The sequence below is a fragment of the Fragaria vesca genome, linkage group LG6, assembly GCF_000184155.1.
Source record: "Fragaria vesca subsp. vesca linkage group LG6, FraVesHawaii_1.0, whole genome shotgun sequence".
Taxonomy (NCBI): domain Eukaryota; kingdom Viridiplantae; phylum Streptophyta; class Magnoliopsida; order Rosales; family Rosaceae; genus Fragaria; species Fragaria vesca.
In genome coordinates, this window is record NC_020496.1 from 178,566 (window position 1) to 195,802 (window position 17,237).

The 17,237-nt window shown below is 39.9% G+C and overlaps 5 protein-coding genes across 5 annotated transcripts in view; 2 read left to right on the plus strand and 3 right to left on the minus strand.

Annotated features, from left to right (window-relative positions):
• Nucleotides 1-3,190, plus strand: part of LOC101292133 (5'-3' exoribonuclease 4-like) — an 8,429-nt gene extending 5,239 nt beyond the window's left edge. Inside the window, exons 15-22 of the mRNA XM_004301964.1 lie at nt 376-452; nt 543-583; nt 703-777; nt 924-1,075; nt 1,169-1,273; nt 1,366-1,441; nt 1,785-1,867; nt 2,017-3,190. Coding sequence (XP_004302012.1) covers nt 376-452; nt 543-583; nt 703-777; nt 924-1,075; nt 1,169-1,273; nt 1,366-1,441; nt 1,785-1,867; nt 2,017-2,719 — 1,312 coding nt within the window. The 3' untranslated portion in view covers nt 2,720-3,190. The remainder of the gene's footprint in view (nt 1-375; nt 453-542; nt 584-702; nt 778-923; nt 1,076-1,168; nt 1,274-1,365; nt 1,442-1,784; nt 1,868-2,016) is intronic.
• A 987-nt stretch (nt 3,191-4,177) lies between these two features.
• LOC101292425 (rubredoxin-like) lies at nt 4,178-4,968 on the minus strand. The gene has a single exon (XM_004301965.1). The coding sequence runs from the start codon at nt 4,799-4,801 to the stop codon at nt 4,208-4,210; it is 594 nt and encodes a 197-aa protein (XP_004302013.1). The 5' UTR covers nt 4,802-4,968; the 3' UTR covers nt 4,178-4,207.
• Nucleotides 4,969-8,141: 3,173 nt separating this feature from the next.
• LOC101302772 overlaps nt 8,142-17,237 on the plus strand; it is a 13,316-nt gene continuing 4,220 nt past the window's right edge. The window contains exon 1 of the mRNA XM_004304675.1: nt 8,142-9,738. Within this exon, the coding sequence (XP_004304723.1) occupies nt 8,142-9,440 (1,299 nt within the window). The 3' untranslated portion in view covers nt 9,441-9,738. The remainder of the gene's footprint in view (nt 9,739-17,237) is intronic.
• LOC101292715 (guanine deaminase-like) lies at nt 10,496-13,219 on the minus strand. Its single transcript, XM_004301966.1, has 5 exons — nt 12,950-13,219; nt 12,007-12,066; nt 11,462-11,652; nt 10,896-11,000; nt 10,496-10,823 (listed from the first exon to the last, which is right to left on the minus strand). Exons 1-5 carry the CDS (start codon nt 12,984-12,986, stop codon nt 10,635-10,637), a joined length of 582 nt encoding a protein of 193 aa, XP_004302014.1. The 5' UTR covers nt 12,987-13,219; the 3' UTR covers nt 10,496-10,634.
• The window catches only part of LOC101303052 (RNA polymerase-associated protein RTF1 homolog), a 2,523-nt gene continuing 1,825 nt past the window's right edge, over nt 16,540-17,237 (minus strand). The window contains exon 3 of the mRNA XM_004304676.1: nt 16,540-17,215. Coding sequence (XP_004304724.1) covers nt 16,817-17,215 — 399 coding nt within the window. The 3' untranslated portion in view covers nt 16,540-16,816. The remainder of the gene's footprint in view (nt 17,216-17,237) is intronic.

The window sequence follows — 17,237 nt, forward strand, 5'->3', positions numbered from 1 at the left end:
CACTCAAAACTGCGTTTTTCTGTTATAAACATGAACGGTTCAAGTTCGATAGAATTATGTTCATCCACAGAAAAACGCAGTTTGAGTGCCTTAATGATAACCAAATTGGTTGAAATTTTGTCAGAGATGATCTATACATTAGTATCTAAATACTAGACGGTGGAGATGTGAAAATTTCATTGAAAAGTGAGTGTAAAGTGGAAATTCGCACCGTAAGAATAATTGCGTACATCCGCACATGAGAAAATCTGTGTGTGTGTATGTATATGTATATATATATATTTAGACACATACACAGCTATATATATATGTGTGTTGTTTTTTTTTTTTTTGCTGAAATTGATAATGGGTAAACCTGTTTCTTTCATGTTATAGTTGTAGTGCTCTTCCCGAAAAATACAGAAATTTAATGACTGATCCGTCATCTCCCATTTGCAATTTCTATCCATCTGGTAAAGAAGTGATTTGTTTTTACTTTTGATCTTTAAATTTATCTCCTTTCTACTAACAGTTTTTCTTCCTTTTTGACCCCCTCACTCCAGATTTTGAGATTGACATGAATGGCAAGCGCTTTGCATGGCAGGTACGGTCATGTGTGCCATTGGCTGTTCTTTTTTCTTTTTGATATTGTGTTTGTGTATTTCCTTTTGGGGTCAAATTAATGGAAGCAGTATCATTTGTGGTTTCTGCATGGGGTATCAGGGTGTTGCCAAATTGCCATTCATTGATGAGAAGAAATTGCTTGCTCAGACAAGGAAGCTCGAAAGCACTTTAACGGTCTGGAAGATCATATTTTTTTCCCTCCCCCTATCATTTAATTCTTTGATATTTATTCCATCTTCAAATGCTGTATTGGAAACTTCTTTCCTGTTATATTTACACACACGGACAGTGTGATGCTCATCCAAATTTGGTCTATGCAGGAAGAAGAGCTAGCTCGAAATAGTGTGATGCTTGATTTGCTTTTTGTCTATCCTTCTCATCCTTTGGCGTCTCATATAACTTTGTACTACCAAGTATATTGTCAGAGCCCACCACATGTAAGATTACCATGGGTGATAGATACAAGTCTCAGGTTGGTTTTCATACCTTTCCAGGTTGACTTATTGGTTTATTTGTCATTGTGGGAGCTCACTAGTGATGCTACTCATTGTTTCAACTTTTTCAGTGGTGGAATGAATGGATTCCTTTGGTTATCCGAGAGGAATGGGTTTAGAAATGTAATCCCATCACCCGTGCGTGGTTTTCCCAACATAGACCATAACCAAGTCCTGTAAGTATATCTAAATTTTTTAGAAAGCACCTCCATACTTGAATTTATTATGAAAAAGATATGTACTGATGGAGGGCATTTTTGGCTTGCAGAAATGTTACATATCTTCTTCCTGTAGCTCAGAAACACATTCCAGAACCTCCCAGGGGTGTGATCATGCCCAGAAAGGTGTGCGAGATTTGTATTCTACTATTCACTTTAATTTTGTAGCCCAAATCTTGGAGAACTCTTTGCTCATTAGTCATGGCATGCTACATATACATCACTCATAGTTGCAGATAAAAGGCTATAGAATTTTATACATGTATCCTTATATTCAGAAGAATATTACTAAAATTTTGCTGCCATGTTCATCTGGTTGAAAGAACATGACATCCTTATGACACGTCTTGTTGATTTAATGTGTAACCGCTCAAGAACTATGATGATATGCTTCTATTGTCTGGCCTTTTAATTATATTTTTAATATTAATTGGTGTTGCGTTTGATTATTTCCTTTAAACCTCTTCAGGTTGTAAAACCTATGGATATCAAACCTCCCCCGGCATTATGGCATGAAGACAATGGTCCCCGGCGCTACCAAAACAGAGATAGGTGAGAATGTACTGTTGGCCGTGGTAGCATATGTCCTGTGTTTCTTAGCTTAGCAAATATTTTAAATCAGGGATAGTGAGCATCTCAATATTATAATTGCAACAGTGATATTGGAGTGTTGTTTCTGAATGTGATGCATTGGTTTACAGGCCACAAATACCTGGAGCAATTGCTGGACCTATGTTGGGTGAAGCAGCTCATCGACTTGTCAAGAACACACTAAATCTTAGACCTAGTAATGCATCCTCTGGATTTTGGGATCAACCGCGGCCTTTACGAACTACTTCTGGAAACTACATCGGTAATTATCCAGTCAACAGACCAAGACCAGCCGGGCCATCTGGGTATGAAAGGGGTTTCCGTGAAGAACCAAATTATGGAAATTCCTTTAATCCTCAGGGCATCATGGCTAGGCCCAGAGCTCCGTACTCAAATGGTCTGCAGGGTAACAGACAAAGTTTTAGGACACAAGAAAGAACGCAATATCAAGAGCAGAGTTTTAGATCACCAGAAAGAATACAATATCAAGAACAGTACCACAACTTGAGAAATGGGATCTCTAGTTTAACAATGGAAGAAAGTGTGAGAACCAGGTCTCCTGTAGTGGCACAACCAGGGATGCCAAATCCAGGATACTCCACAAACCCACATCCGCAGTTTGTGCAGAACGCAGGCGCTCTTCCAGTGCCACCTACAAAGTGGTTCAACAAAGAATCGAGTGCCAATGGTGGATTCTATGGTAGGCAACAGGAACCTGGAAATGGTGGACCATATGAACAGCAGGTCAAAAAGGTTTATCAGGTAAAGGCACGTGATCCTCAGGACTTGTCAAACTCCGGAAGCCAGCAGTGATTCTTCTGGCTTTTGTATCAGAGGTGGCCGACGGACAGAAAACAGTGCCATTTAGTTACCATATCTAATCTTGTATTTGGGGTTACCAAGACTAACTTCAATGACATGATAGATAGCAAGCACATGGCAATATTACATTGATGCTCTGTCTCTGATGCCAAAGTGATTCGGCTCGATTAGTCTTATTCTCTTCATCACTGACACCACAGTAGGTTGGTTTTGTTACATACTAGAATTCTCACACAGCTTGTACTAACAGGATATGGCAGCTTAGCTATATAATGGGTAGTCTGTAGAAGATGCATATATAGTTGCTGTTTGTTACCATAGAAGGATATGGGAGGGGGATGCATGATCAGCTATAGGACTGATATAACAAGGCATAGGTTGTTAGTCTTGTGTCATATTTTGTATTTAGTATTGTGTCTATTTAGTGTTGTTGTAATTGTACATTGGCATGGATACCTGTTTTGATTGATGGAATAAATTTTTTGTTAATTTTTTTGGTGCAATATTCTTGTTATACAGAGGTCTAGACTACATAGGTTAATTACTAGCTTGGTAACTAGTCTGCTCGTCTTTTCCTGATGGAATCAGATCTGTAATTGCAGGAGTCATTACTGCTACAAAGGAAAAGTTTTGTTTAGGTATTCATGCGTAGAACGACCTTTTCGAACGCATCGTTGGGAAACGATTTTCATATCATGGTCGTCAAAATCCATAGTTAGCCAACAATCTTGAGGTTAAAATACGTCTTCACCATTCACGAACTTATTACGGCATGTTTGCATCTAGACAGATACACTTCTACAGAGTTGTCAGTTGTGTATATGGCTGTTTTGTTGAGACTTGAGAATGACACAATTTAGAATTATAACAAAGCAAAGAACAACGCTCATATCCTGCTGGCACTAGGAAATCAAGTTAAACATCGATTGTGCACTTAACTGCGCATTGTTTATATCCGGTTCCCTAATACATAAGCTTGTCCCTTCGGGAACATCCGATAAAATTGGAACATACAGAGAAGATTAACATAGCCCCTGCGTAAGGATGACAAGCATAAATCGAAAAATTGTCCAACATTTTTCTGGGATTCCCTCTCCTCTACAGCTTCAACTCAATGCAGTTACCTAATCGCGAGGCATAGGACCTTTTTGACGCTCTCAAATAGCATAAACAAAACTGAACTACATCTCTGGAAATCCATTGTTATGAGTTTTGTTTCATCAGACTTAAGAACAATATGTTCCCACCAAAAAATGGAATACGTTTCATCAAGCTTTAGCAAATTGGATGATGCCAAAGTAGTTCACTGTTCATAGAACCTAATTTCTTAATATAGTATTTGACTATATGCCACAATTCAATACACAAACCTCACAAACCAAAAAGTAGACTATATCTCTAATTACTCATCTCACTTTGAATTATATCATGTTATTTCACATAGTAAAAAAGTAAAAACCCCATACCTCTCACATTTGATTATTGCAGAAAATATCCAGACAAGAAAAGAGCAAAGAAAAGGAACAAGCTCCCAAATATGAGCAGAGCCTTCTGCCCAGAAGTGAGTGAATTCCCACCAAGCCCAAACTGCTGGTTCTCAGCAAACCCAGCAATCTCCACACTCTTGCTCACAAAGAAGCTCTGTGCTGCCCCACAAGTTGGGCACCTCCAATCCTCTGGAAGCTTCTCAAATTGCATTCCTGGTGGTAATGGGTATGATGGGTCACCCACAGCCTCATCATACTTGTACCCACAAGACCTGCATTCATATATCCCAGTGTTCAGCACTGCAAACTTCTCCTCAAGCCGCCGCTTATCGATCTTTGATTCTGCTTCTTCTGAGTCTGTGGAGTCTATAGAGGGTGGAGTGGGCTGGTCTGAAGTTGGTTTATCTTCATTGGAGACATCAATGGAGTTAGTAATGGTCAATTTGCGGGACGCCTTGTGAGTAAGTGACAATGAGATGGTTGGGATCTTGGGGAGGAATTGGGTTTTGGGTTTTGGGTGAGAGGATTGGGGGAAAGTGGTGGAGAGGTGAAAAGAGAAGGTGGGTCTTGTTGTTGCACAAGCCATGAATGGTGTTTGTGTTTCTAATTTTCTTTGTGATTCTCAGTGCCTTGTTAGTGTTGGAGGCACTGAGAGTATAGAGGGAAATGAGTAAATGGAAATGGTGTGATTTGAAAAGTCAGTTAGGTGTGTGCATCTGGGTGGAGGAGAAAGGAGAGGGATCCATAGGAGGGCATATGCTTTGGTTTGAAACAGAGTTGGATAAGGTGGGGAAGGTGTAAGATTGTATCTGGTACAGAGTCGATGGGCCGGGTTATGGGTTGAGTCCTACGAAATGAAAACCCGAAAGCACACCAATTAGATCCATTCTCCAAACAATAGTGAAATACTCCAACTATATGCATCCTAGCTTTGCGACTTAATCCCAGTAGCCATTTTAACAGTTTCGATCGAACTAAGATTGAGAGGTTTCCTGCATGATGCGATTTTCTTTTACGCTTTTTAAAGTAAAATAATAAAATTCTTTGAACGATATTCGATGTTTTCAATGTTTTATCAGTTAGAACTTGAAACGAACCACAAACAGACCAAAAATAAACATTTCACCTTTGTATGATTCACCTGAAATAACTAAATCATTCTAGCAGGTGTAAATTCGAGGGTCGTGATGAATGCAGTGTAACTAATTATACATGCATATCTACAGCATTCAACCCAATCTTGCAAGAAAAAGAATACATTTAATCGTATGATTCGTATCATTCTAGAAAATCACAAGTGAACAATTGCTCTATCAAATCACCAACAGCTGATTTTGCTATGCTATTCCAACCCAAATCATTACAAACTATATAAAACAAAAACCCCTCAAATAATGAATCAATGCATTTACTTTGAACGCAAGTCATCCAAAGCGGCCTTAACCTGTTGTTGAACCAACTCCAACCTCTTCGAGTACGCTTCTAACTCCAGTATCTGCTGCTCCCTCCACTTCTCATCCGCCACATCTCCTCCACGGCAGCCGTAGTTGCTTAAGCTGAGCGGTATCGGATTCATCGCCAACCCGATTATCATCCCTCGCACGTCAGTGTTACCCTCATCATCTCCATGCTTCCCATCGAAAGACGTTTTGCTACTCCCCACATCATGTGAATCCACCACCACATTCTTCTCCTGAATATTGTAAAGAGGCGATTCCGCCCAAATCCTATGTGAAATATCGAAAATGGCACTGTCGTGTGGGTTTCTGAATCGAAACTCAGTCCCATTGTTGTTCATCATTTTCTTCACTACATTTCGGTACTTCTTCTTCAACCTTCCAAGCTTCTCAGCCAGCTTTCGCTTGGTGTATTGCTCCTTGAACTTGGGGTTAACCTCGTCGTAAAACGACGGTGCTTCGTTCGCCGTCCTAGGTCTGGTTCTGTAGTCGAGGAAATTCTTCAGGAGCTCTAGCTCGTCCTCCTTGCTCCAAACCCTCTTACGGCGTTTGAAACTCGTCACGTTCGGTGAGAATTCCTTGTTGTCAATGCGACGTCGTTTTCTGCGCGGTTCATCGATTGTGAAAGTGTAGTCGGAGGAGTTGGATGTCTCTTCTTCCTGAGGCTCGTAGGAAAAGTCATCATCGTCGGAGTCTTCATCGTTATTTTGTTCTCCTTGTTTGTTAGACTCACGACGATGCTCATTTTCCTTCTTATTTATGCCTTCCTCTTCCTCTTCGTCGAAATCTTCAGAGGACGACGAAGACGAAGACGAAGTATACATGATCCATTTTAGCAAAGGCCACGGCATTTTGAAGATTAGGTGAAAGGACCCAGACCAAACCAGGGATTGATATTCTCGTTTGAGTATGGCTTGGTCTGCGTCTGAGAAAATTGCATGCAGTTTGGGCAAATGGAGGAGTAGTGTTTGGGATGGTTGTGAGGGCTTGTTGTAACTTGTTGAGGAAGGAACAAGGATAAGAATAGGTTAATGGTGATAGAGATTGATGGATGTACCAATGCTCATTTGCCCGATAATGGCTGCTGTCCCCTACATTTGTATGCTTATTAATTTTTTGTGTAGTAGCATTTTAGCTACCAAAATAAATTTAAATTCTTAAATTCATAAATAAATTAAAGTATGCTGATCCATTTCATTTCCTAGGGAGCCCTTCTAATGATGACTCTTAAGTTTATGACTTTTCGGTTTATGATTTAAAAGACCTATTTTTCGATCATATCTTAATATATAATCATTTCAGTTTTTAGGTCTATATGTGTAAATCAACCCTACAAATTTTTAGCTAAATCGGTGATCATTAAGGTAACAAACTAGATCAAATTAATGGACGAACCAAATCTGTCAAACATGAACCGTTCAAGTTCATAATTGGTAAATCACACTTATGAATGTCTTAACGATTTTCAATATGGCTGAAAATTTGCAGAAATGATCTACTCATAAATACTTATAAACTGAACGGTCAAGATGTGAATATAAGATCGAAAAGTGAGATAAACCGAAAAGTCCTCAACTTAAGAATCCTCATTAGAAGAGTTTTCTCATTTCCTATATGGTATAATGGTATATATTGTATTTTATCTCTTCAATGTATGATAATATTAACCTAACCATGTATATGACACAATTTTTAGCCTACCTCTGTTAGAAAGATTTAAATTTTAAAGTCTAATAACCAACAAATAAACATTCCTTTATCGAAATGTTTACGATGCGTTATATATTTCACATTTTATAACCATTCGATCAAATAAACACACTTATTTCACAATTTCCTATCAATCACGCTAACTATAGATTAACAATTTTGTGGTGAGACGACTTGCACCAACAAACATTACGACCAAACTTCAATCCCTATAGTCAATCCCATGAAACATGATTCTCAACCAATGGAACGAGTAACATATTCCATCAACTTGTTAATGTTACCTCAAAGGCATCTTGATCACAAAAATAAAGGCGGCAAGTTGCCTAGAGACGTGACCATGTAACCATTACCACATAGTCGAGCTTAGATGCCCATCGGTCCAATCCCATATTAAAAACACAAAAAACAAAATTGCTCCATTTAGCCAATTTCCATGTCATGCTATGAAAAAAACCCAATTTCCACGTCAGCTTTGTGGGCCCACGAACCAACACCACCCGGTCCACCCGATTCGAGGAGCCTAACACGGCAGTATGCTAAAACGACCATACCCATCCAACCAACCCCCCGTGAACCCCCCAACCACCTCACCCCCCTCCTTGACTTGGCCCCCCCCCTTCCTCTCTCTCTCTCTCTTCCACCCTTGGGTCTCGGTCTAACCACACCAAACCCAACCCCCCTAACCATTTTCCTCTCCTCTATTCTTTCTCTCTCTGACTCCGCCACCACCGGACTCATCACAATTATCATATCATCATGACCCCCGAACAAGACGACGCCGTTCTCCCCGAGGCCGGCGGGGACCTCTCCTCCTCCTCGCAAGACGACGAGGAAGAAGACGACGTCGTTGACGAGGACGACGATGACGACGTCGACGACGACGATGACGTCATCAACTCCGCCTCCCCTTCCTCCACCTCCAATTCCGCTCTCCCCGTCGCCATCGCCACCCCCACCGCCACCGCTCCTCCCGCCGTCACCGTCGCCCTTCCCGCTCCGCCGTTGACGAGCGCGGCGGCGGCGACGGCGGTGGTGGTTCCGGAGGGGCTGTTGGATCCGAAGCGGCCGCGGACGATTCATTACGACCCGGTTTTGCTTCCCGCCGCGCCGGAGGAGAAGAAGCCGGTGGCGGTGGTCGACGAGAGGAGGCTGTTCCAGCGGCTGTGGACGGACGACGACGAGATCGAGTTGCTCCAGGGGTTTCTGGACTACACGACGCAGAGAGGGAACAAGGGAGGAGGAGGAGGAGGAGGCTCGCATCAAAACGACACCGCTTTGTTCTACGATCAGATCAAGTCGAAGCTCCAGCTGGAATTCAACAAGAACCAGCTGGTGGAGAAGCTGCGGCGGCTGAAGAAGAAGTACCGGAATGTTCTGAACAAAATCGCCAGCGGCAAAGAGGTCAGCTTCAAGAGCCCTCATGATCAGGCGACTTTTGAGATCTCTAGGAAGATATGGAGTAACATCGGCGGTGTAGGAGCTGGCGGCGCCGACGACAACGCTCTCGACGACGAAGACCCCAACCCTAACCCTAACAATCCCAATTTCAACCATTTCGAGGTCAAGACCGAAGACGCTCCGGCCGGATTCCAGAAGTCCACGCCGAGATCGCGGAAGCGCCAGCGGCCGCCGGCGCAGCCGAAAACGCCGAGTCTTGCCGAGCCGGTGGCGGTGCCGGTGATTAAGGAGAATCATCACAATGTGAACAATGGCGGTGTTGGTGTTGGTGGTGGGAGTAATTGCGGGAATTGTAATGTTCAGGGGATGATTGAGGAGACGGTGAAGAGTTGTATGTCGCCTCTGTTTCGGCAGTTGATGAGCAATTCGATGGGTGGAGGGCAGACTAGAGGGTTCGGAGGGCTGTCGTTGAATCCGATTCCGCTGACCTTTGGCGGGCCTTCGATAAATTTGAATTTTGGGGGTGGGGAGGCGGCGGATGAGCAGTGGAGGAAGCAGCAGATTTTGGAGTTGGAGGTGTATTCGAAGCGATTGGAGTTGGTGCAGAATCAGATAAAAGTGGCATTGGATGAGTTGAAGTCCACCGGAGGAGGCTGATATTGGTCGAAAGGCAGCGTAGTAAGTTTGAATTTTTGTTCATATAAATTGCAGCACAGTAGCTGGAATCCGCAGTTTCAAGTTTTCTTTTTTGGTTATCTTTGCTGATTTGATAGAACATTGAATAATGAGTGCTGATGATTGTTTTAGTCTTTGATAGTTTTGTTCATAGTCTTTAGAGGTGTAGATAATTGATGAAATAATCTATAGATGAGAAAGTTTTCCTTTCTTTCCTATACACTGATGTACATGGATTTTATTTTGACAGAAATTGATCCGAGTGTTGGGTCTGATGTTTATAATGATGTGTTTGTTGGATGTTGGATATTCTAGTCATGGTCCAACACTTTGCCTGTGATCCCCTATCATGCAAGGAATTGCATCATGTTTATATAATTCACTAGATGTTCTACTATCCTGATGAACATTCAATGTACATTTCCTCAGCCACTCTAGATCGGCTTGATGAACATATATCTGCACGCTACACAGTACACACTGAAATGATACGCTTGTTATCTTTTGCCAGTACAATCGTGTAGGTTTGTGTTTTGATGCTTTTGAGTGAATGACATTAGGGGTTCATTGCATACCTGCAACTGTGCTCTAAAGTACATATATTGTTTGATCTACAAAACCTCTATGTGCTTGTTCTAGGCAGCTCATCTTACACTGGAGACAAACACAAGTTTGTCCAAATGATTCCACCTTATACTTCACAGAGAAGACTATAGACCCAGCTCCTGTATAGAGGTAGCACATGAACTGGCTCGGTTTTGCTGTGAAAATTGTCGATCATTAGGCTTGACGTGGTAACATGTGATTTTGGCCTTCCACATGAAGCCTTGCTATTCTTTGACCTTCGGAGTAGTTAACTATCCATTCTAGTAGTCTTTTTCTTGAAAAAGACCATACATTCTTGCACTCCTCCTGATCAAAAGAGTTTTGCTTTTAGTTAGGCAGAAGCGATTTTCAGTATTTTCTTTCAGAGGCGCATGTGAGGCAAGCATTTGTAATTTTAATTGGAAGAATGAATCTGGTTCTCAACAACGAAAAGCGGAGAATGTAATGAAAATCCATTATTGATGCAACTGGTACCGAAATCATAAATTTCTTTGAACTGAATCTGTACGAGCAATGTCTTAAAATCAGAGAGTTTTCGACCAGTTATTGTGCAATTTTCATAATGAGAGATCAATACATGGCAAACTTGGCCTTTGTTTTCTCAAAAACTTGTTCAGCAAGCATTGCACCGTTGCCGTCAGCTTTCTTGATCTCCAAGTGAGCCTTCTGATAAAATGCAGTGCCCCTCAATGCATCGGCAATGAAATCATCAAATCCAATTGCAATAGCTGCTTCAGCTTTGGCTCCATAAACCAACCTCTGAAATCAGGAAAACAACAAATTGTTGAAACTTTTCATAGCGTATACAATCTAGTTGGTTTGGTAACTGACCTTAAGTCTTGATAGATGAATAGCACCAAAACACATTGGACATGGCTCACAAGATGCATATATTTCACAATCTGACAGCTCTATCTGATTCAGCTTCTTACATGCCTGTAGAAAAGATCACTCAGGCATCAAATCCAAACACGTTCATGTTGGGCGGCCTCATGTGATGAAATGGTAATATTGAATACAAACCAAGATACTACAGGAACTCAGCAGAGAACTTGAAATAATAGATGTGCATGAAATAAACATGATTGTTAAGATCTAAATGCATACTATCTCTGTGGATCATACATTCTTAGTTTTGTGGTTTCCATAGCATAATCACTCTCACTACCAACTGAATCAGCTACTTGGATGCCATTAGATTAAGGAAAGAAAGGTCACTATCATGAGCAGTGAAAACAAAACCAATAAGATGGTCAGAAGAATACTTCAAGGCACATTAGATGCCTCTTTCTACTCTGGACGTGATTGATCTACACAGCCTAACAAGGAGCCATCAGTTGGTACTATTAGTGATTAAAGAGACCTCATTAAGCAATGTGGTAATATCTTAGTCTGACCTCTCTTATAGCAGTAACCTCCGCATGTGCAGTTGGATCAGTATGTGTCAGAACCATGTTGTGACAGCTCACAACTACTTCATCATTACGAACAATAACTGCACCAAATGGCCCTCCATCGCCACTGTCAACTCCCTTATAAGCTTCCTGAACTGCCTGTGATAAGAACTTGTGGTCTCTATCCTGTACAACTGGTTGGAGAATGAAAAGTAAACATCAACATGATTAATATGACAAGTAGATATGTGATTTCAGATTTTGTAAAGCCTGTTCTCCGCCAATGCAATGAAGTGAGTATGGTTACTTATTCAAAACGATGTCATATTCATATATCTACAAAAGTTCGATAAATCATCGTCTATACTAAGTGCAAAAATATAATCTCCAACAAGGTAACCTGCTGATAGCATGGTCATAAATGAAAATTTGACTGGCTAAAATATCAAAGCGGGTGGCTGAATGTTCATATTCCTCAACTAAACTAACTGTGTTGCTTCTCATGTGCATTCATATTGGAATGATGTAAGGGACTTCTTTAGTGTTACCTTCTTGATGCGCAGCAAAAGCAGAAGCCACAGAAATGGTTCCATCTTTCGTCTCCACCACTACACGAGGGAAGTTTAAAAATTAATTATAAAAGAGTACAACATCCCAAATAATTCAAGTGATCCATTGTAGATTTCAAAAATTAATATCGCATAGTGCCTAGTTATTTATCACTTCATACTAGGAGTAGCAAAAGAAAGCATATCTTTGGAAACCGAACCGAGAAAAACAACATAGGTTTTCGAAGGAAAGGTATACAGTGATCCACGGCTGGTCCACTGCAGTCGACATTTAAGTAAAAGGTACAAAATCACCATAGTTATCAGAAGAAACTTAGAGCCATCACTGAGAGAAAAACAACATCCACTTATGCAAAAGGAAAAACCTTTATCTCACATCTGGAGTATGAAATCTAGGGATCCAATGTTTACATGTACCCAGTAATATCAAGTTTACTATATTACATTGTTTCTAGTTACTTCAATTACAACTGTCTATAGTATCTCTACCGATCTTCCATACAAATCTGTAATTCACTCTGATCTACATCCTTATGATGAAGAACTTCACTTGAAAGAACAAAAAACAAAATTCGTAACTGTCTAACTAAAAGCTACTTCCCTTTTCTGCTTCTTAAGCTAAAACGAATCCAAAGTGTTCGAATACAAAACCATTATAAAGACTTCAAAGATTCCAACTTTACAACAAAAAGCTGATCCCCAACCACTAATCCAACAAAATTGGAGATCAGAATCATACCCAACATCAGTTTCAACCCAGAAATCCAAACCAAACCAACAAGCAAGCAATTGGGTTAATGCAAATCCATCATACAATCACAGACACCAATAAAAATCAACATGCATGATCCGATCATACCCAACAAAAACAGAACGAACAGAATCATAGACTAGCACAGTAACAATGGTCTAGAAAACTCACCGTTGGCCTCAATGGCGTTGCCGTTAGCATCAGCCATGGTTGAGATTCAGTGAATCAAGTCCTGAGATGAACGAGAGCAAAACACAACACAACTCAAAACAGAGAGAGACACGGATTCGAGAGATTGTGATTGGGTGGAGAAAGAAAATATGGTTATAAATAAACAAATAGAGGGAAGCGTGATGGAAAACGAGATGAGCTGGTCCACGAAATTAAATTTTTATTTTATGATTTATAGTTGTTTGTTTATTTAGTTGTTTTGGCTTGACTGGTGATCTAATAAGAGGATGGGATCAATAAGAGGATGACTTTCACCAAAAAGAGGATTGATAGGGAGAGACACGACATGGCAAGGTGGAAAAGCCACCGTCACGATTAAGTATGAGATTTGGTTCGGAAGAGCTGAGTTTAACGTCATCAAAACAAATCAAATATCATGTCTAAAAAGAATTAGACTTTCAACAATAAAATTCTATTGAGATGTTCAATCACTAAAATTTATTAAAGATATTTATAGAACGTCATAACTGTCAAATTGATATTTAAAACAAACGGTGATGATGCTTACTTCGAGTGTTAACAATTTATAATGTTAGGTAGAAGAATTTTACTTCGGTTTTATATAATTTCAAGATCTTTCAAAGCATGTAAGACATTTGACATGCCACGTCCACGATAAAATATTTCAAAAGTCTATAAACAAAAGCCTTTAGAGCAATTAAGGTTTACAATCTAGTCAATTGGAACTTTGTCTCCATATATAACATAGGGATCACTAGAATGTCCTAAGTTAGCTTGAACATAAGTCACAAAGTTGGCTTTTCTAAAAATGTGCTTGACAGTAATCAACTAAAAATTAGCAGCAATTTAGTTTAGGTTAGTTATTATGGAGATTCCCATTTAGTTTGGGTAAGTTTTAAAGGAGGGTCCTCTATCTGGTTTAGGTAAGTTGTGGTGGTTATTCCAATTTAGTTTAGGTTAGTTGAGAATCCTCGCTGTAATAGGAAATAATATAGCACTGATGACTCTTCTATATATAACTAAACATATGCAGAAAGGAAACGCAAGTTTGCATTCTTAACATACTGTGTGATATAATCAGAAATCATATATATAATCATGGGTCGGAAGAAAATTGAAATCAAGAAAATTACCAATAGGAATGCCCTCAAGGTCACCTGCACTAAGCGGCGTACAGGTCTGATTCGCAAAGCCAAAGACTTTTGCGCCAAAACTGGTGCTCAAATCGCCATTATCACCTTTTCTCCTGGTATGCAGCCGAAGACATTCGGCAACCCTTCTGTAGAGTCTGTCATAGATCGATACGAGCTCTACGAAAAGAAAAGTTCGAATGACAAAGAAATGCTTGATGAAGATCGTGGTCTTCGTGAGGTTGGTTTGAGTGACGAGGAAAACGAAATGCTTGAAGGTATGACACTGAATGAGCTGAAGCAATATGCGCGTAGCATAGAAGAGCAAACAAACAAGTTTCGCATGGCTTGGCAAATCCAAGACAGGAAGAGGAGAGAATCGAGCACCGTCGACTTGTTTGAAAAGAATGCTTGTGGGGATTTGACGATCTTTGGCGTCAAGGTGGGAGAAAAGAATCAAAAGATGGAGACAGAAGACATGAAAAGGAGAGAATCATGCACAAAGGACTTCTTGAGTACCTTCAATTAGAATTTTACATATCAAGTCTTTTTTTGCTCATTTACATCGAGTGAGGTTACAGATCTAAACTCAAAATTGAGGAGGTTGAGTTTACTCAACAATGTATCACGTATAATTTCAACATTCTATTTCTTAGTGTTTACCTTGATGAGGATGTTTGAAGTCATTGTGTCCCAACGACCAATAAAAAAAATTCATTGTGTCGTTTTCATTGTACTACTCAAATTCAAATTCTACATTGTTCGTCTTTGAATAATAATTCTCATGATCTTCTGTCTTTTGCTCTTTTGATGATATAATCACAAAAATAAAATGAAATTTGTAATTAGTTCTCAGTTAATTGATAATTTAACGGAATTACATAATGAGTCTTTGGGTTGTCAGAAAAAGAAAACCCACAACCCATTACATTCGTAATATTACCCATAGAAAATAAAAAATTAAATAGGAGCAGATAACATTACTAGCCTTGGCGACATCTAACCTAAGTACAAGCAATATAGTTGCTTCGCAGATCCCTGATCCATCCTAACAAAATAAAAAATAGAAGTAAAAATTACAAAACTAAAAATAGGTTAGTATATGGTGTAATATTGGAATTAGAAGAAATTAGACGAGAGAAAAACGTTAGTATGAACGATGAGCAAACGAACAAGTTGGCTTTGCAAATCGAAGAAAGGAGGGGAAGAGAATGTATCCAGCACCATCGACTTGTTAGGAATGAATTGCTGGAATAATTTCTGAAAATTTGAAGCTTTTTGGTATGAAGGTGGGAGAAAAGATGGAGCTAATTAAAGAGATGAAGAGGAGCAAATTAATCATGCACAATTTTTTAGTATTGTCAACCTCACAGTCCGAGAAAATATACACAAAAGACACATACATTGGGTGAATTTGATAAATCTCCTAGCCTAAATCATCAAGTTCAATTTTTGAAGCCATTTTACCCATTATTGTACTACTAATTATCACTTTTGGTATCTCTGATGATGAAATCTCATGATCTGAACTTAGTTGATTAATGATGCAATTATATACTCCCTTTGACTTAGAGGTGATCAAATGTTTGTATGTTCCATACCTTGAAATCTAGTGCGAGCTCAAACTTTTTATTTCTTCAAGATCATCCATGTCGTTTTAGAAGATCATAGTTGACAGTGTTCCCAGACGGACTAGACACTATTGAACTCTCTTGCTGAACAACTCTCTTACATAGTTGGAAGAAAGTAGTATATTAGCCTTCTGCAATATTCTGCAGAGTAGTAACTTGCAGAGATTAAACAAAATCATACTAGATCTTGGTGGAAGAAGACCCTAGAGACTACACACTGTTGTTAAGGATCGATGTGAAGAAATGTGAGTTTTTGAATCCCTCAGATTTCATCATGTACGAGTCTGTGTGAAGAAATTGAGTTTTTGAAGTACTTTGTTACAAGTTCAAGAACTACTTGATGCATCGCAGACTCTCGTTTGTAGCAAAAATACATAATTTTGACCGGAAAGCAAGTTCTAAGCTAGCTAGCTAGTCTCTCCTATTTAGTTAAGGTAACAAGAACAAGACCAGGCAGAGTCAGCACGATTGCAGATTTGGACAAGCCATCAATTCTGGCTTTCATGAATTATGATCTGGTATGGCATTTCATAGATGTGTAGACGCGCCTACTATCCATATCCTAACTCTTTTAGAGACTGACATGTAGTGTATGTTTAAAATTCGGAAAGGATGATAGAAAACACTTGGCTACTGGAGTTCATGTCTGATGCAATATTGTTCAAGTATATTACTAAAATGAGTAAAAATAAAATCTCAATTTAACTACCCAGTGGGAATCTTAGAGATGCTTAAAACTGAAAAAAGTATCTAATCCCATCACTAGACATAGCGAAGAGAAAGGATACAAATACAATATTCTAATTACCCAAAAAAAATACAATATTCTTATGCAGTCCTGCAAGTTAATCAACTTTATAATCATACAACATAATATAACAGATCAACCAGAATTGCACTTACCAGGAAATACAAAGAACCAACCACTACTAGTGTGCATTACCATCGGAACAAATGTGGTTCTTATAGCTTAAACTTTAAAGAATAAGCTTTGCCTTCACCAGCGACACCAATTCAGTTTCTGCCGAGAAAGCTGATGTTGCCTCTTTCATGACAGCATTGGCTCGAGCAGCGTCATTTGCATTTCAGAGAAGCCCTCTTCTTCTCTTGTAGTCACTAACTGAAAGCGTCAATGCATGCCTCCTCCCATCATCCTCTGGTACTCGGACACCAACTGTTGCTTCTATCCTTTGTTTTCTTGCCATGAATCCTTCCTGAGCTCCTTGCGGGCCACCAAACTTCTGAAGTGTGGCCAACGAGATTGGCAGCTCAAAATTGTGCAATGGATTTGACGATGTTCCTTGATCAACCGGAGCCATCGTATCAATCAACTTCCCAGCACCAGCTGCAGCTTCCAGAGCTGCCGCTGTGGCTTCCAAGCCAGCTCGTACTGCTACTACTCCTCCTGTTCCATTAGTCTCTACCTCTGCCAATGACTCAGCAGCAACAGCATTGGCCTCTGCATCATCTTTTTGTTCATCAGGCTTTGAAACATAGTAATTTCTT

Coding starts and splice junctions, on each gene's coding strand:
- LOC101292425 (XM_004301965.1), bottom strand. CDS start 4,801: ATGGCTTGTGCAACAACAAGACCCACCTTCTCTTTTCACCTCTCCACC.
- LOC101292715 (XM_004301966.1), bottom strand. CDS start 12,986: ATGGCTGATGCTAACGGCAACGCCATTGAGGCCAACG. Junction 11,653..12,006: donor TTTTGCTGCGCATCAAGAAG/GTAACACTAAAG, acceptor TTCTCCAACCAG/TTGTACAGGATAGAGACCAC. Junction 11,001..11,461: donor AGGTTACTGCTATAAGAGAG/GTCAGACTAAGA, acceptor TCTTTTCTACAG/GCATGTAAGAAGCTGAATCA.